We start from the raw sequence: 19,158 nt of genomic DNA on the forward strand, positions 1-19,158 counted from the left end.
ACTAATAAACCAAGTGTATGATAGGAACATTGAAAGCCAAATCACTTCCTCTTCCATTATCAAAAAGTCTTATTGACACCCTGATTACAGCTCATTAGACATGCTTATTACTTACATATTTGCCTACTTATATAGCTGCGTCTACTTGGGAATGAAAAACTACAGAGGTCATGGCTTGCTGGGACTCTACTAATTGGTTACATCAGTGGTTCCCAACCCTGGTCCTGGAGGCACCCCAACACTGCACATTTTCCATGTCTCCTTTTCTCTGACACATCAATTTCAGGTCTTGAAGTCTCTACTGATGAGCTGATGACCTTTGACGTTTGATTAAGGAGACATGAACAATGTGGACTGTTGGGTTGCCTCCAGGACCAGGGTTGGGACCCAGTGGGTTATGATACTGCTCTTTTCCCACAGGCAGAAGAACCTCCTCCTGCAACCCAATCATTCTGCTTATGCTGGAAGAAATTCAATGATTTGCGTAATGTGCAAAGCTTCAACTCCATGCCAGACCTAACAGAGGGTCTACATCATTGTCTAAAACACTATCTTGTATGATCTTCTTAGGTAAGGTTTCTACATGACGGCCACAAGAACTACAGAACAGTAAAGCTTGAGATGTATTTATGAGGTAATGGTTCTTGCTAAATGAACTCCAGTATATGATAACAATACAATACAACAAAAAGTTGAACCATGACAATTGGAACATGAAGATTTATTATTGCCCAAAGCTATGAAATAGCATTATTTCACAAGGCATTTCACCAGCAGAACTGAGTGATCACTATTATTAGTATAATGCAGAAAACTACAATTGCCAGATTTTTTCACATCTTAGCAGATCGAAAAGTGGACAGATCATTATGAGCTTAGAAGTAACTATAGCCCAGTAGTTATTTATTTATGAGATGCTAGCAGAAAGGCACCAAGCACTGTAGATTTCTCTCTACAACTGCCTTTGCTTAGTTTACCATAAAGCCTAATTTGTTAACATTAATGCATCAAAGATAATGCATTAAATAATCTAATAATAAGCATTTAGAGTTAGATTTTTACAAAATAACTACATTTTAAATTAACATTTAATGAATTATGTAGAACTGCTGTTCATGTAAGCTTATGTTAACTAATAAGATATTATTATAAAGTGTTACGTTTTTTTACTTGATATACTACTAGTCAGAATGGCTATTTAATAGTTTATTACTACTTCCTTGTGAGATTAATAACACATTAATCTAATAAATTAATAAATCTAACAAATGGAACAGATACTAGCAACTATCTAGTAAGTAACTAAGAAATAAATAGTCAATAGTAACAAGCATGCTTATTACCAGTGAATAGTAATAACAAGTAAGAGTGGAATTGGTGTCTACAGCTATTAGAACACATACTAGTCAGAAGTGAATAGCTAATATCTGAAACACCGATCTCTTTAGATTTCAATAAAAAATGCAGTATGTTAATAGTAAAAATTAAGTAGTTATGTATCACTATCAATAGTGACAATAAGCAAAGGAATAAATTATAGTACGCAACGAATACATACGAATAGCTACTAATGAAACAGAGATGACTTTAAATAACACATACTAAATCGACTTGTCATAACACCAGAACAACTTTTCCTTACAGCGCAGGAAAACAACATTTTCGTGACTCTGAAACACAATTTGACGAGAATACAAGCGAGAGCTGCCTACCCAGGTGAAGGGTGAGGTTGATGGAGTTCGGGTACTGGATGCCCGCTAACATAGTCTGACTTTGCCACCAGGTGGTATCCGACTGGGTGTTGTAATCGGTGAGAAATCCAGCGCCGTGGTAGTTTCTGGGGTCTCCGGCATCGCAAATGTGGCATGATTTAGTGACTCCCGTTACCCCGGTCTGTAAACAGTATTCTTCAGGCGGCGAGCCGCAAGTGTTGGTGGCCACTACGGTTACATTGAAAGCGGCGTTAACAAACTCTGGCATGCAGCGCTGAGGCCGATCGTACTCGCCTGTACATTCATCCATCGCTCCATGACTGCACGCTGCCCACAAAGTCCATAATAACAAACAGCTAAAAAGCGACATTGTATCCTTTTTTCAAGCGCCTTAAGTAGCTACCGTCACTGTCCTGATCCCTTAAAAAGTTTGCGGTAACTCGCAAGCTACCGAGTTTGTGGTTTAATAAATAAATTCATGCGGAAAATGGTGGTAATCGCTTCAACTCCAAAAAGCGATAGTTGTGGCTTAATCTCCTCGCGACTTCTCTCTTGCAGACCTTCACTTTATTAGTGTTTTTTAACCACCGCCATGTGAAAAAAAAAACTTTTGGAGAAATGGAGCTATTTGCGACTACACCCTGGCTGCTAGTGCGCAAGTCAAAGTACATCCAAAAAATCCCTACGTCTACTTCCGCCTGAAGGATGCTTTGATGGACCGCCGACCCGCTAAACAAGGCAAATCCAAATGGGAGGCATGAGTGGGCGTGGCGTAAGCTGCATGAGCTTTGCACCTTTCCGATTGGTCAGTTTCCCAGTCAACTCCAGTGGTGGGTGGGGGCAGAATTTCATACCTCATAGATTCTCAACGTAGCGACCACTAATTATCCGTAAATAAATATGTGTGTTAAACCAAGGCTTGATTGTTGATTTGTCATCAGAAAATCCCCGAAATAAGCTGTCCATATGTAGGCAGGCAGTTCAGCAGGCTAATTAAAGCTGTCTCCATTTAAACACTTTTCTGTGTTTTCCACCTTCACAGTCATCTTGAGGTATTTTCAAAGAGACTCACTTTCTGGATGAATCCCCCCGTGCTATGAATAACTAAGAGATGATAGCCGTTGCTTGCTGTGAGCAGTGGGGTCAAAGAGCAAGGTTATATATACTTACTCTACCAGGCAAGGGTGTATCCGACAACTTTAAATAGCTGAGAGTTACATTTTGTGGTCCGTTTATTATTATTTTACCAGCATTGTTTCTAAGATGTGTAGATATTCATGTTAAAGTTCCTCCCACATCCATTTTAAGATAAATCCTTCAGACTCGTGTTTTCAGGTGTGTATTATATGAGATTTTCTGTCATATCTTACCTCAAAACAATTTTTTTTATGCAGCTAGCATATTCAAAGGTTTCACATAGCTAACAACTAGCTTATTTTTTTATTCCATTTTTATTATATATTACCTCAAAATTTACTTTATTCAAAATAATAATATGCAAACTATTTTAATGCAAATAAGCACAGAACCTAATCACTATAAGCAAACCCAAAGGCTTTACAGAAATAACTAACTAAACAGTAATAAAATTAAATAACAAGTTACAGTTAGTCATAGTAAAAGAAATAAATACATTAACAAATAGAATAGGCTATTTTGCCAATGTATTTTATTTTTTTTCTCAATTCATATCACACTGAACTGTCCTTTTTTTTCGCATTTGATATTCCCAAATAAAGTTTGCTCCATGGATTGATTGGAAAGTGAGAGCTTGTGTACTGAATTATCTAAAAAGGTATGTGTGGCATTGATAAGACCTACAGCAGATATCGTATCTGATAATCTCCATGAGCCTAGCGAGTGTTTCAGACTGGCAGTGAGCAGAAAGACCATCTTCAGATCCAGTCTTCAGACACATTCCTTAGATAATACTATTAAGATTTAATCAAATAGTCATCAAAGAACAAAACTTTGGTTATCAAGACAATCAGTGGAGATTAACTGGTTTAATTTCTCTATAAAATAGAATTAACTCAGTTGGAAATACATTTGTTTACATTTCCTTCATAAAAGCAAAAATATGCTTAGATATTTTTGAGCTAAGATTTTTGATGTCTAGCAGCATTATATAACCTTTGACCTTGCAATCAGCAGTCAGCTGTGTACTAGACTTCTATAAATCAGTCGCCACGTCTTACTATATTCAGGACGGGGGAAACGAGGGCTAGATTTATTCCTGTCAAAATGAGAAATGAGTCTCAACACTTTGTCAAATACTAGTTCCTACCCCCCATACTGCTGCATCAAGCTCAGGCATGCCCTGGATGTGGATTGCCTCACTGCTACCTTCAAACTTTCAACACATTCATCAGCAATTGTTCCCGAAGGAGATTTAGTCTATCCAGGATATAAGAGACATGCATTCTCTCATTTGACCCAGAGGCTACGACTACATTCTCCTCAGACATATTCCAAGGATCCTCTGGGATCTTGCTGTAGTGCAGAATTAGCTTTTTTGAGTAAATCAGATATGGAGTAATTTGTAGAAAAATTTTAAAGTAACAACAAGTCAAGGAGTTATAAGTAAGAGTGTACAGAATTGGTGGTTTTATTGAATTATGAATACTTTACTTCGGATTTAAAGCGCCCTCTATCGGTTATTATTATCAAACGCCTTTGCCGTAAGCCAAATAAACATTATGAACAAACACTATAAACGTTAGATATGTGGCAGTCATTTAAATCATTTATAGGAATAGTTTATTTAAACAATGTGTATCTCATATACATAAAATATTTTGCCAGCATTTTAATTTTACGCACCAAACACTATAATTACATAAAACTAAATGTAAATCTAAAGGCTTAAACCTTGATATTTGATAGCCAAAAATAATATACAGTTGCTCAAATATCACTATATCAATGAATTGCATGTTCCGAAACAGAATGCACATTGAGAAAAAAAGAGAGAGAGAGAGGAAAAAAAAAAGAGAATAAACTTGCTTTATACTTTTCACTCAGTGTTCCAAAACTCTTGTGTGGTACACCGTTTCATAGCCATGCTTTTCCGGCTGCAAAAATGTCACTTTGTATTTTGCATCTTTGGAAAGACACTGATTCTGAAAAACTGAAAAAATGTAAATATTAAAGTAGAATATTCATGTATTTATCAGTCAGCAATCCAATATTATTACATACAAACAGGTTTCTGTTTATTTCACATTATTTTCTTAAAATGCATATTTCAAAACTGAGTTGTTTGGTTTAGGGAACAAAATGTTGCTCCATTCAAATAGAAAAAAAACTTGGCTGGGGTTACACATTGCTGCACAACCACACATCTGGAAACTGAGATTTTAATTCCCACCAGTAACTTTATGGTTTGATTGTCAGTGAACTTAATTCTTACAGGGCATTAGAGAGATCAAGAAGACCCAGATTTTAAATATAATAAAGAAATGATTCAAAATATTAATAAAAATTACTTCATTATAATACATCACTTAAAATGTATTTGACATCTATAAAAAAAAAATGAGTAAACATCATTGGTCACAGATAGTTATTTTAATAACTGTTATTAGATGACAATATGGCAGTCATGGTTCAACTTTTTTATACACATACAAAAAAAACCAAAAAAAAAAAAAAAACCTGGAAAGGACTGATTAACCCAAAGAAACAAAACTCAAAACATAATTTTCTACCTTCTCAAAGATATTCTTGTTCAGATATTCAGCTTTAATAACCACCTCTGTTTCCTCCCCAGCCACCTCTGTTTCCCCTCCCTCCATATCCTCCTCCTCCACCTCCTCTGTATCCTCCACCTCCATTAGATCCCCTGTATCCACCAGACCCCCTGTATCCACCCCCGCCTCCACGATACCCTCCAGACCCTCTGAAGCCGCCTCCTCCGCCTCTATATCCTCCACCAGACCAGGATCCGCCTCCTCCACGACCCCTGAACTCTCCGCCCCCTCCAAAGTCAGTACGTGCCATCTTTGGTGGACGAGGACCATCTCCAAAGCTATAAAAAAAATAAAACGATTTGTTAAAACAATACAATTAACATCTCAATTTCAAAAGAGTTCTGTAAGCAAGCTTCATCCTAAATAAGCCAATTAAATGCATGGGTTCAATGATCTCACCGTGGGTTGGAGGCCATAAGGTTGATGCCCGCTGACAAGGGTCTAGACACAAGCCGAATGACGTTCAGCAAGCGCTCATTGTTGGGATCCAAATTTAGGATGTATTCTGGGTCTTTGGTCACCTCCACCACCAGGGCTTCCATCAGTGCCCTCAGGGCCGCCACACCACCGGCTACATCATGGGGAATCTTCAATTTGATCCTGCAGAAGGGAGGAATATTCTGCATTATCACTGGAAAACTACTCTTGTTGGCTTCCATGCAAATATTTGGCTTGCTCCCAGGATTCCAGAGCACTTATTTTTGTTGTTTATGGTTCATCTTAATGAAACACATACCAGTCATCAAGCTCAACAACTTCTCCATTGGAGGTGATCTTCTTCGAGCCGAACAGAATAAGCTGAAGAGGACTGACAAGAGTCATTCCTTTGGCAGAAATGGCTCGAGTTCGGATCTATAATCACAAAAGACAAAATCATACTTGCATTTTCCTAAAAGCTGACAAAAATAACTTTTAGGAGATGATATACATCACCATTCAAAGTCAGGAGTCTTTTTTTTTAATTAACATTTTTATTCACCAAGTACGCATTTAAACTTACCAAATATCACAGGAATGAATTACAAATAGAAATCAATGTTTTGTATTTTGGAATGGGTCAATGCTAAAGATAAATGGAGTAAAAATCTCTCCCAAACTTTGGATTGGTAGTGTATGCATTTAAAAATGTACAGTTTCTCTCTGTCTTGCACTATACAGTCCAATCAGATATTTGAATTGGACTATATACTTTTGATTGGACTGGATTCTAATATATAAGATTGGATTCTAATATTTAAATAAGAACGTTCCACTCCCTAATATATTATCTGCAACTGATTAGCAAGTTAAAAAAAATGGTTCATGGCTGTGGTGTAACTAAAGTCTGCATTAAGTATAAATGGAGCAAAAAAAAAAAAAAGTAGTTTAAAGCTAGACTTCCAAACCAACCTTTTCCCCAAAGACAAAAAAAGGAGATGGATACACCATATCGTGGCTGCTGAATGGACAATTGACTGAGGATTTGTGAATGAGAGCACTTCGCCCCTCGGTGGTCAGGATCTTCCTTTTCTCTTTGTGGTAACACACATTTGGGTAAGAGCCAAACGTCAGCAGAGAGATCACCACATCCAAGTTATTGTCTGGTCCCACAGTGTTAAACACCTGATTCAGGAGGCACTCTACAAGAAAGGGAAAAGCCAAAAATCCACTATGAATCTCTCTAAATAACCTCTGAGGACTGAAATAAACTGTAGCACTACATGGAAGTGCATTAAGAAGCACAGCTTAACCTTCAGGGAAGCCGACATTGACAAGAATGTCTTTCAGCTGGACCTTGGCCTCCCAAGTCATCCTCAAAGTGGGCATGTTCAGCCTCTTGTGCTCACAAAACCGGATCTCTGCATCCTCACCTCCCATCCTGGCAAATGAGAAATGTATTTATATTGCGAATCCTTCAATAAACCAGAATTAAAACAACAACAAAGAACACTAAAAGGTCTCCAGATTTAGCACAATGGCATCTGGACTCACCGGACTTCATCCCAGGCCTGGAAGACAGAGAGTAAGGCAACGTGATCTGAGAAACGGGAGCCCGCAAAATTCCTATGAACAAAGCCGAGGCGTTTGCCCTCGTTGATGAAGGGCTCAGGGAAACAGGCTGCTGCTGAGATAGTGCACAAGGCATCTCCAACACTAAACAACAAACACAAATAATACAACAGGTCACTTATGGGGGGAAACAGCTAATAAAAAGGTAAGATTATGTAATACACATATGTAAACATTTATACACACATTCAGAAAGGACTTTAAATTGCTCAAGAGTGACAGTAAAAGCATCGATAATATTTAACATTACATTTATGAAAACACAATCTTTGTGATCATACAGACTACTTGCAAAAACATTAATCTTAAGGACTCCAAACTTTTGAACATTAGTGTATAAGCATTTAGAATTATCCTTTCCCATCATTTTTTTTTTCTTTATTACTTCTTTTTGGGGTTAAGTATGTCCTGTAAGTTCTTGACAGATTTGTGAGATTCACCCATTTCATAACCAGCCAAGGTTGGATGAATGAACTTACTTAAAGATGCATCCTATGATCATCATCTTTCCCAGACGTGGTTCGATGGGCAGTTTGGCCAGAATGCGTCCCAGTGGAGTCAGCTCATCATTACAGTCTAGAGCATCCAGCTCTGGGGAACAACACAGGCTTGTTGGATTTGGTTCACTTCAACATCATTAGTATTAAGATGTATAACAGCAGAAGCTGTACCTCTCAGTGTATGTTCAGCTTCAATAACGGCATCCAATGGAGGCGGCTCAATGGCTTTGGACAAGAAATTCCCGATGGCACCCAATCTCAGTAGCTTGATGCTGAGGGCCACTTCATGCAGGGGCGTGCGGAAGATTTCAGGAGTCATATGGGTCTCCAGCCTATGGAACAATCACTGCAGTCATCAACATTCCAGAAAATGTGTGATCTTGGTACAACTGAAGAATGACATTTCATACTTGTCAAAACGAGCTCTGCTGCACAGGTGAAAGCAGAAGCCGGGTCTGACTCTGCCAGCTCGCCCCTTCCTCTGCTCAAGGTTGGTCTTGGAGGCCCACACTGTGGCATAGTTTGTCATGTTGTTGTGAGAAGTGAACAACTTCACTTTCTGCCTGCATGACAGATAGTTGATATTTCAGACCATTTGTGCATAAAATGGGGCATATAAAGAAGAGAGAAAATACTTTGTATGTTCTGCGTTACATAAAAGAAGAATGTTGGTAGCCAAACAGCTTTGGTTACCATTGACTTCTACAGTATTTACAAATAAATAGGCACCTTTAATGATATTTTGTTTCCCCACAAATGAAAGTCATGGGGTGAATAAATGACAGAATTGTAATTTTTGGGTGAATTATCTCTTTAAGCTGCTTACTTGCAGGAGTCGAGGACAAAGACCACATCGTTGATAGTGATGCTGGTTTCAGCGATGTTGGTGGACAAAATGACCTGTGGTGTATTCACAAAGTTTGCTTCAATCAAATGCTTTATTATATCAGTTCCTAAACTGCACAGTGAGACATCTCCATACCTTAGTCACACCCTCAGGAGTGGGCTCAAACACTCGTCTCTGTTCTTCCCTGGGGATCTGAGAGTGAAGGGGCAGGATTCGGTAGCGAGGACCACCTTTGAGGGACACAATATTGGAGGAATCACTATGAGATATATTAAGTGATCAGGAGATAAAAACCTATCTGGAAAAAGATTTTTGCTTGTGTGTGAGCAGTATATCATTACAGACCGAAGTGTGGGTTCATCTCCAGGTATTTCTGCATGGAATAGATGAGGTTCCAGCCTGGCAGGAAGACTAGCACGGCCCCTGGTACTTCCAGTGTTTCAATGTACTTCAGCAAAGCCTCAATGAGCTCGAAAGGAGTTTCCTTCTCATTCAACTGAGACATGGCACGCTTGGTTTCAGCGGTATACTCAGATCCACAGATGACATTACAGTTCACCTGCAGAAAACGCAGAAATAATAAAGCATTTCCAGGATCAATTTAAGTAAACTATTATCTGATCAGTGCTGTACAGTAAAGTTTAGTGAGTTAAATGCAGCTGTTCATCAACCATATCCTTTAGAAATCATTCTGATTCGGTGCTCAATAGGAAAGATTTCTTATTAAAAGCTGTGCTGCTTAATATTTTTATGAAAACATGATAACAAACAAAAACATACATCTTCCTCTCCACCATCTTCATCTTTATCTTTTTTCTTCCGGTCCATTGGTGGTGGTACGAAATGAGTCATCTGAACGCAGTCTTCTAGAAAATACACTGGAGATATAGAAACGTACAAACAATAAGTTTTCAGGTTGTTGAAACCAATTCAACAGTGTTTTACATTGTTTTTCATCCCGTATGTGTGATTATGTTAAAATTAACTAATTAAAACAACATTATAACACATTGCATTGGTGAAACGTGCTCCTCACCTTGCACAGGATGTGCACGTCCTTGCACCTCGATGATAGGACAGTTAAAAAAGTATTCCCTGAACATGGTGGTGTCAATGGTGGCAGACATGAGGATGATGCGCACATCAGGGTAAGCCTGGACCACATCCCTCAACACTACCAACAGGAAATCAGTCTGGACAGAAAAACATCTTGTGATGAGACAGTATAGGTTGAGAGAGTCTACACTTCTCTAACCCATTTAAAGCTGATATGGTGTGGTGAGACACTGGACTTACATTTAAGTCCCTCTCATGGATTTCATCCACAATCACATGACTTATTCCACGGATACCAGATTCCAGCTTCCTCAGCAACACCCCTGTGAATAAGACGTTTTTTTAAAGTTCCATCATCCAACCCTGTGCAGTGTGCCACAGTCAAAGATTATAAAGTGAAACGCACCAACTGTGCAGAAGAGGATGCTGGCATGAGGTCTGGGCAGGACAGACTCAAAGCGCACACTGTAGCCACAGCTTTTCCCCACCTCCTCTCCTCTCTCGAACGATACTCGTTCAGACACTGACACAGCACTGATCCTTCTTGGCTGAGAGGATGAGAGGCAGCAATAGCAAGTCACATTACTGGCGGTCTTATGGTGACGGAGCACACAAAATCAATATGCATTTCAACAGACTCACCTGCGTAACAATGATATTGCATTCAGATGCCCTGCCTGCCTGTATGAACTCATCCAAGATGTACTGAGGAACCTGAGTGGTCTTTCCGCAGCCAGTGGCTCCACGAATAATGACCACTGGGTTTTTGTTAATGGTGGACATGATTTGCTCTTTGAAATTCTTAACTGGCAGCTGACTTCGCTCCATGAGAATCTGTAAAAGACCATGTCCTTAGTTGATTTGACAAAACTAAATGCATTTAGTCCGTCAACAATTCTCACTCATGCAAAATGCTTACACTGAAAGCTAAAACATAGGCTTGCTGAATATTCCATAAAACATAAAAAGTTTAAAGCATGTGAAGTTTTTGGTACGGACATACCTCCTATTGAAACAGGACACTAGGTTTAGGATATATATTCCAAGGCTTGTACATGATTATGATGCATTTTCTGAACATCTGACATGCCATTGTTAACATTTTACATTGTTGGTCCATTTTTCAGAAGTGACATGACGTGTGGCGACGCACACTCTGAATTTGTGTTCTGGATTTAACCCATCCAAGTGCACACACACCGTAGTGAACACACACCCAGAGCAGAAGAGAAAAACTGTACATTTTAAATGTGCATACATTCATGTTTAGTACGCCAACATTTAACATATAAATATCCTCAGCCTAGTTTGTCTAGCTATGCTTTCTAAGGTTTAAAATAGAATATATAATAATGTACACACTATTTTTTGTATACATCAACTAAAACCCACAAAACATCAGTTTTTCAAGGCAGTTTTTAATCTCACCGTCTGCAGATTTTTGTCCTGTTCGAGCTGATAGTTGAGCTCCTGCAGCAGGTCTGTGCTGATCTGTTCTGGGGTACACTGCAAACCAAAGCACAATAGGTTTTCAGTGGTATGAACTAAGTACATCACTTCAATTTTGATTTGCTATCATTCAGATAGAACAGCAGACTTACAAATGCCAGCGGTCCTTCGTCAATGTTGGAGCTGGTCCAGGGGTTCCAGTTGACCTGCGGTGGAGACCACGGCACCACCCCTGCTGTGCTCTGCCTTTGTGAGGGCTCAAACTGAGCCATCTTCCCTTGCACCAGAGATACTGGACTGTTGGGGTCCTGAGGCTAAGACAGGACACACAACAATGTCTTGGCACTTATTCTTACTTGGTAATGCAAAGTCAAGCCGTTTTCCTGTCCATCACTTACAGGAGAAGGGATCAGGATGCCAAGTTCCTGCACAATACCGCGTATTTGCTGCTGTACATCATCACTGAGATTGACTTCATATACATCCACCTGTCCCAGCAACCAAATCAAGAAGTCAGAAGAGTTCGTCAGCAGACAGGTCTCAGAAGATAGATTAACTGGGGTGTAAAACTCACACTCTCTCCTTCTTTCTTCTTGCTCTGTCCTGTGTAGGCTTCTATGACCCCCAAATGGTAAAGCTGACGGACAATAGACAGCGCGGATGACTGGGCGGCCAGCTTCTTCGTAGAGCCATGCTCACGAGCAGTAACCTCTGGAAAAGTAGGGAAGCTTTAGCATGGACACGGCCTCTGACGTCAAACTATTTGCCCTCGACCTAAAAGTTTATTATGTGGAAGGTTTTCAGATACTTACTCCTACCCAGTTGTCTTACAAAGACTGTCATCTCAGCAATAAAGCTCCTATAACAGAGCTAGATTTAAAATCAAGATGTCCCAACATGACATTTAGCCCACAGGTGCCTTAGCAAGATTGAAGCACAAATAAACTCTGCAAACTGACCTCTTAACCGGACAGCACGCGTGATCAACAGAGTGACATTTCAGCACAGAGTCCGTACTGGACAACCCATCCTGAGCAGGTTTGTTTTTCTGCCCGACTTCTAAACATGCCGTTATTCCTTTCTAGGTACTGGAGGCCTTGACCCCTGATGGATGAGTGACACCAGAAATCACAACCAGATATTATTTTGCTCATAAACCCAACCAATCACATACTTCACCATGTGACCTCTTAGTGTGGCCTAAGTCACGTCACATGTTTTCCCCACATGTTTAAGGTTGTGATTTCTGGTCTTTCTATTGTCCCCCTTTAAGATTACATACTATATGGGTCAATCTGGCAAAACAAAACATGTCCAGGTCACATTTCACCCCTAAATAATGTAAATAAATATGCATAATTTTATTGCATTGTGACCTTAATTGTATCAATTACGTAAGTATATTATTCTTATACTATTCAATTTTCATTACTATTATTTATTCTTTTGAGTTTGGAGTGAAATATGACCTGGACACGCTCTTGACAATTTTTCGTAAGATTCACCCATGTAATATTGTTGATTTTGAAAAGTAAAATCCCATCGGAGTCTTTTAGTTGTCCGAGATCTCCTTGAGGTTATATACACATCAAGGAGTTCTCTGTCATTGTTTCAGTCCAGCAGAGAAACAAACCCTTTGACACATTACATTCAGATGCAAAACCTGATTTTCGACGAGGCTTATAATTAAACTATAATCTACTATAGAAGTGAATGTGAACGTGCAGACCTGTTGTGGTCAGGCCCCACTTGGCTGTACTTGTAGTCGGTTTGGTTCTTCTCCTTCTGAAAGAACTGGTTCAAACGAGCTTTTGCATTGTCCAGAGTCCAGTTCCCATGCAGGCCAGCATTTAGATCAACTTCCTCGGCTTCTAAGGTCTTGGGAATGAGGGGAAAAAAAATATCTTAAACTCTCAGAAACTTTCTATAATGGTAGTCAAAAACAGGCAAAAAAATAAAATAATAATAATAATAATAACCCTACCGCTTTTGCATCCTGTTCATCTCTCTTGGAATAATACTCCTGGATGTTGGCTCCTCGCTCCCATTGTGTGTTACCGAAACCAGAATAGCCCAAACCTGTGACTCCAGGGACAGGTGCAGAACCCTCAGGAGGTTCTGAGATTCAGGAAGAATACAGCATTAAAATGTTTTTTTTTTTTTTTTTAAATCAAACTTATAAATTTTTAAAATAACACCAGTGTGTCAATACAAGTGGCTGGTTAGCTAACCTGAGGCCAAAAGGGATCTTTCTCACTGATATCTAAACAACATCTAAAACACTGATATTACATTATAGCAGTTGTTTCGTTAGCAACAATAACTAATTACTGGATGATTCTAGGTATAATATAAGATACCTCCATCTGATTCCTTCTTCACAGCCAGATGTGGAGGTAGTGGACAGTAGGATGGGAGATTTCCAAATCCACCACCTTCCTCATTCCCTCCATCAGGTACGCTGACCTGAGAAAAAAAAAGAAAAAGAAAAAAAAAAGGATAAATGTAAGCTCAGACCCTCCTCACAACACATGAGCAGTGAGAGAACTGGTAAACACAGATGTGATACTGACCCCAAGAGCAGGAACTTCGCCAGGACTAACTTCTTTCATCCGAACAAGATAATTCACAAAATCTCGGGCTGCATTGGACTGAGCATCCTTCTTGCTGGTAGAATTACCCATGCCAATGTAACTGTAACTTTCAACACGCACCTTAAAGAAACATGGTTCAAAACAGTTAACAACTATAACAATAAAACGCCTTATGTAAACACACACACATACAAAATTTTTATTTTAAGTATTTTTATATAAAATTTGCAAGTCACTTTGAGAGGCCTCAGCCTTAATCTTACCTCACACACGAATTTTTGTCTGTTTTTATTTCCAGCTGCTCGGATGTCATAGCTCGGCGTTAGCTTCTTTTTTCCACACCAAGCATACAAAAAGTTCTTAATGTCCGCCATTGTTGACAGCCTGCATGTGAACATGTGCATTACATTTATAAAACGATTAAAAAATAAGAGATTATCAATCGCCCATAGGAAAATAATATGGTGTAAACTCCAATCTGCCCATTTCCTCACAGATAAACATAACCATGACCTGACTGCAAAATTACAGAGAGATAAATAACTGTATCCAACTCGATACTGTGGTAGTTAGAATTGTAAACTCTCAGCACAAGAAAAATCATACATTTAAAACACATAAATGAACATCTACAGAGGTTTCTTGGCTATATATTTGCAGGTAAGTTAGTCTGCTGCAATCTGAAAGGGCTAACATTAACTAGCCGGTTCCTGCAACCACATCCAAGCCATATTATAACATTATTGGTAAATTATTAAATACAACTTAAGATGGTCCTCTCTACGTTTGTATCATACCCGACAAATGGCCTTTTGCACGAATCCAAATAAGACGCTCACGATGTTCAGAAAAGCCTCTGTTACAGGAAAGCTTTCACTTTCTGTGGAAAGCTAGCGGAGCAGAAAACACAGGAAGTGACGCAGCCGTGAAAGCGTAGAAAATCCAATGCAAACTCGATCCTTGTGACGCAGATTCACCTCACTGAAGTATAAATATAATGGATAACACATATAGATTTTGGGGTCAAAATTAGGATTACTATTGACTAAATCCGGATAGTGTCAATGACAAACTTTCATAGCCGTTTAATTAATACACATTTGAAAGTAAACCGTAAATTATTATTTTGTAGGCCTGTTCGAGGCCAAATGACATTCTACCCCCTTTGGGGTACATTTATGAAAACTATCATTTCGAAAACTAATTCTTATATATACACTACAGTGCAGAAGTTTGGGATCAGTAAGATTGCTTTTGTACCAAGTCTCTTATGCTTACCAAGGCTGAAAAAAAAAACAGTAAATCAATAATATTTTGAAAAAAAAAAAAAAAAACAGTTTAAAATATTTCTATTTTAATGTATTTTAAAATATAATTTATTCCGGAGATGGCAAAGCTACGTTTCCATATCATGCATCAGAAATAATTCTGTTATTGATTTGGTGTAAGCTTTTATTTGTAATAAATATTTTGAACCATTGTAAATGTCTTTAATGTCACTTCTGACCAACAATGCATCTTTGCTGTAGAAAACTAGTTAAATAATGTAATAGAAAACAATAGAAAAATGAATACAATATAATCTTTAATGGGAATGACTCTTCTTTTGGTAATGTGCAATAACAGCAAAATAAATGGAAGCAGAAATTATAAATCAGTTTCAGGTCACACACAGACAACAGGATCAATGAGGCCAGAATCCAACTTTATTCAATGCTCAGCTTTCAACCTTGAGACTGACCATCAAATATATCGCTATGAGAACAGCAAACATTGAGTACGGTAGTTCTGTGCCACAAAAGGTTAAAGGCATTGATACTCATATGGACAGAGTGAGAACAAAGTGGAAAAACAATGACTTTCAATAAAAGCAGCTGACAAACAATAACAGGATCAGAAAGAGGGCAGTGAGACTGTAGATTGGCGGTTTCACAGCACTCTGGTCAGATACATAAAACAGATATAGGGCCAAAAAAAAGAAAAAAAAAAGAATGAAAGTTAAGTTAGGTTGAGTGGCAGTAAAATAACCAATCAAAATGTAAAAAAAAAATCAGTTAAATTAATTCAGTTTGTTAATTACGTTCAATATTTTAATTTATTAAACCCACTGTTTCAGTCATATTTTTTTTAGTAACATTAATGAACACGCATTTCAATTCATTGCATATATTGTTCTAGATTTGTTGCAATTGAACTCTTGCTGGCTTAACTGCGTCCTTTTAGTCACCTAAAATCAGTCATAACCTTAGAACAAAATAATAATAATAGAAAAAAAAATATATAGAAAATTTGTGTTAGAAAACTGAGTGCATAAAATCTCTGCCTGTCAGATTCTGCAACTTAAGGACATTTACAACTACGGCTGATACCTATGTGCTTTTCTTCATATTTTAAAACTTTATTTTAAGATATGTACATCTCCTTCATATATCTTGGGCAATAATTAAAAATCTTTTTGCAATCTTAAATCTGCATTTATGCGTAAATCAGTATTTAAAAAAACAGAACCGATGCTACGCATGACTCTCCCACGCAATTTCAAAACACTCCGCAGTTGCATTTCTGTACAGAACCAATATTAGGTAACGTTTATATACATTTATAACCAGACATTCATTGCAATCGCATGTATACAGTAGTCAGTATGTTTAGGCATGTAGTCCAGGTACTCTGTCCGTGTTGAACTCGACCAATCGGTGCTGGTGATCTGTCTTGGAGCACCAATCGGAACAGCTCATCAAGTCCATGAGCACCAATCAGCAGCTGCTGTTCTTGAACTCTCCGTTCTCAGTGATGGAGAGCTTGGTGGGGTTGGTGGGCGACAGGCCGTTGCGGAGGTTGTGCATGCTGTATCGCTCTTTCACCTGAGTGAGGGCACTCATCAGCCGAGAGTTAGCTGCATCCAGGGAGCTGATCCTCTTCTCCTGCAAGAGAGAGAAAGAAGTGCATTCAAATATTTAAGATACCAATATATTAAGATAGAAGCAGAAACAGAACATGTGTGGTGTGTGTGTGTGTGTATTACATGATATTTGTGTGTATATACACAAAAATACACACAAATATCATATAATACAGACATTCTGTGTGTAATACATGTGTGTATACAAAACGTCTGTGTACAAAAATGTTTTATACTATAATACATATATATAAATGTTAATTTATTATTATATTGTATACATATTAGTATAATTTCTTCTATTATTTATTGTTTTATTATTAAAGGTAGGTTTGCTTTTTCAGGTTAATGAATTTTAATTTCGCATTATATGCTACCAACCTTTTATATTCTATTTTTAGTATTTCTAGTATATATTCTATATATAAATCACTTGAAATTACATTAAACCATGAATATTCCTTCAAAAAGATTAATTACTAACAAATAATATTGCCCAAAAGGAAAAATGCGGGACATAGATGGTGAAACTGAATGTTAGCAAAAAAAAAAAAAAAAAGAAAGGAAAAAGTTCAAAGGAAAGATGAAATAATTATTTCAATAATTATTATTATAATTTTTTTTATCATGTATGTTTTTCAACGAAGTATAACCAAATTAACTACAAAATTAAGTTCATTTTAAGGACAAATAATAATTAATGTGAATAAGACTAAGAAATAACTAAGAATAAGAAAATAATTTGTGCCAGTCTGACAGAGGTCAGGCAAGTGAAGAATCACATGTGCTAAAATAATCTGTCTTCAAAAGCATACACAAGCAAAAGAGCAAGTTTGTAAGGACAGCAAAAAATAATAATAAATAGCACAACTCCAATCCTGTATAAGCAACATACGCAAACAAAAACCACATAAATAAATGATAAACCATCAGTATACAATTAAATAATTCTCTGAACAGGTCAGTAGTAATTTGAGGAGTGCACAGGCACCATCTACAGTGCTGGGAGTGTGGCAGCATGGGCAATCAAGAAGGGACTTGGCAAAAATAAGGAGGGAAAAACAAAAACAAAATTGCAGCCAAAGCTAGAGCTTACATATAACAGGTACTAAATCTGCTACGAGAGATCCCTATTAACACACATTCCTCAATAGCATCACACTAAACATCAGGAAGATGCTCTGACAGCTTTGAAATGTGGGAAAAAGCATGAGCGTTCAACAACCCGGAGGAGAATAAAAAACAAAGAAAAAAAGAGGGAAATGAAAAAACAGGCAACGACTGAAAAGTTTCAGTATGCAAACATATTCAAATATCTAGTTTAAAGGTAAAGTGTGCAATTTCTACAGTGCACTAATGGTGTCATGAAGAGTTTCAAGTACTTTTTAGTTCCTAATTAGGAACTGAATGTAATACGAATTAAAACATTATAAATTAAAGGGAAAGACTACCCCAAAATGAAAATTCTGTCATCATTTACTCACCCTCATGTCTTTACAAAATTGTACGAGTTTCTAATTCTGTGGAATGTAAAAAAACAAAAACAAAAAAGAAGGTATTTTGAAGAATGCTGGTAACCATACAGGACAAAAACAATGGGTCAAGTCAATGGGAATTGAAACATTTGGTTAACAACATTTTTCTAAAATATATTATAAAATATTTTTTATCTTCTTTTGTTTTCCTCAGAAAAAAAATGCATTAAAGGTCTGCAACAACATGAGAGTGAATAATTATGACAGTTTTCATTTTTGGGTGGACAGTCCTTTTAAATATCTAATAATCAATTAAACATGAATTACATAAATGACATTCAAATTGAATACAAAATGTTACATATAATACAAAATATCATTATATGTAACAATATTAATAACATAAAGCTATACTTTGTGTGGTTAGCTTACATTTTGCTTCCATTTGTTTTCTGTACTTATTACACATTTTTCTTTATGATACATTTTTGTTATCGTCATCTCTGCAAATTCAATTTGGACAGAGCGTCTTTTATCATTGACAATAACACTTCACCTTTAACCCTTGTTTTATTTTATCGTCTGAAGTGGAGAGAAACAAAATGGCTTAGAGGACTGAGTGCTGCAAAGGTTCAGGCCAGGCATGGGTGTTGGATCGGGGAGCGCTTACATAAGCCTAGCTGCTCTGCTTGTACTTGCCTGCTGGTATTACCTCAGTTCCATTAGCGACCTGGAATTCAGTAGGACACAGTAACAATGAGCCAGTCAGCAGCCTGTTTGTTTTAATACCATCTGAGGTTTAGGAGGGAGTTCAAAGCATAC

At 37.7% G+C, this 19,158-nt stretch overlaps 3 protein-coding genes across 9 annotated transcripts in view; all 3 read right to left on the bottom strand.

The window, feature by feature from the left end:
* Nucleotides 1-2,082, bottom strand: part of LOC113119088 (laminin subunit gamma-1-like) — a 50,144-nt gene extending 48,062 nt beyond the window's left edge. The window contains exon 1 of the mRNA XM_026288282.1: nt 1,713-2,082. Coding sequence (XP_026144067.1) covers nt 1,713-2,082 — 370 coding nt within the window. The remainder of the gene's footprint in view (nt 1-1,712) is intronic.
* A 3,256-nt stretch (nt 2,083-5,338) lies between these two features.
* On the bottom strand, nt 5,339-14,894 carry LOC113119096 (ATP-dependent RNA helicase A-like). 2 transcript variants are annotated; one of them, XM_026288294.1, is made up of 28 exons: nt 14,757-14,894; nt 14,223-14,343; nt 13,939-14,079; nt 13,726-13,831; nt 13,350-13,483; nt 13,095-13,243; nt 12,178-12,224; nt 11,940-12,076; nt 11,764-11,853; nt 11,518-11,679; nt 11,345-11,422; nt 10,559-10,750; nt 10,323-10,464; nt 10,157-10,239; nt 9,897-10,053; nt 9,641-9,738; nt 9,206-9,419; nt 8,996-9,090; nt 8,840-8,913; nt 8,424-8,576; nt 8,185-8,345; nt 7,993-8,104; nt 7,436-7,597; nt 7,195-7,322; nt 6,854-7,083; nt 6,201-6,316; nt 5,864-6,064; nt 5,339-5,742 (listed from the first exon to the last, which is right to left on the bottom strand). In XM_026288294.1, the coding sequence occupies exons 2-28, from the start codon at nt 14,331-14,333 to the stop codon at nt 5,457-5,459; spliced, it is 3,759 nt and encodes a 1,252-aa protein (XP_026144079.1). In that variant the 5' UTR covers nt 14,334-14,343; nt 14,757-14,894; the 3' UTR covers nt 5,339-5,456. The 2 variants fall into 2 exon arrangements, with proteins under 2 accessions (XP_026144079.1, XP_026144089.1); XM_026288304.1 differs by lacking the exons at nt 13,095-13,243; nt 13,350-13,483; nt 13,726-13,831; ... (1 more) ...; nt 14,223-14,343; nt 14,757-14,894 and adding an exon at nt 12,325-13,056.
* A 637-nt stretch (nt 14,895-15,531) lies between these two features.
* Nucleotides 15,532-19,158, bottom strand: part of LOC113119104 (ras GTPase-activating protein nGAP-like) — a 72,538-nt gene continuing 68,911 nt past the window's right edge. For 5 of the 6 annotated variants that reach the window (XM_026288344.1, XM_026288326.1, XM_026288318.1 and 2 more), the window contains one exon: nt 15,532-16,883. In XM_026288344.1, coding sequence (XP_026144129.1) covers nt 16,716-16,883 — 168 coding nt within the window. In that variant the 3' untranslated portion in view covers nt 15,532-16,715. Of the gene's footprint in view, nt 16,884-19,035; nt 19,067-19,158 lie in introns of all 6 variants that reach the window. The other variant, XM_026288335.1, reaches the window with a different exon arrangement.

This window comes from Carassius auratus, chromosome 2 (genome assembly GCF_003368295.1).
Source record: "Carassius auratus strain Wakin chromosome 2, ASM336829v1, whole genome shotgun sequence".
Lineage (NCBI taxonomy): Eukaryota > Metazoa > Chordata > Actinopteri > Cypriniformes > Cyprinidae > Carassius > Carassius auratus.

Coding starts and splice junctions, on each gene's coding strand:
- LOC113119096 (XM_026288294.1), bottom strand. CDS start 14,333: ATGGCGGACATTAAGAACTTTTTGTATGCTTGGTGTGGAAAAAAGAAG. Junction 10,240..10,322: donor CATCCTCTTCTGCACAGTTG/GTGCGTTTCACT, acceptor TCTTATTCACAG/GGGTGTTGCTGAGGAAGCTG. Junction 9,091..9,205: donor GGAGATGAACCCACACTTCG/GTCTGTAATGAT, acceptor TGTCCCTCAAAG/GTGGTCCTCGCTACCGAATC.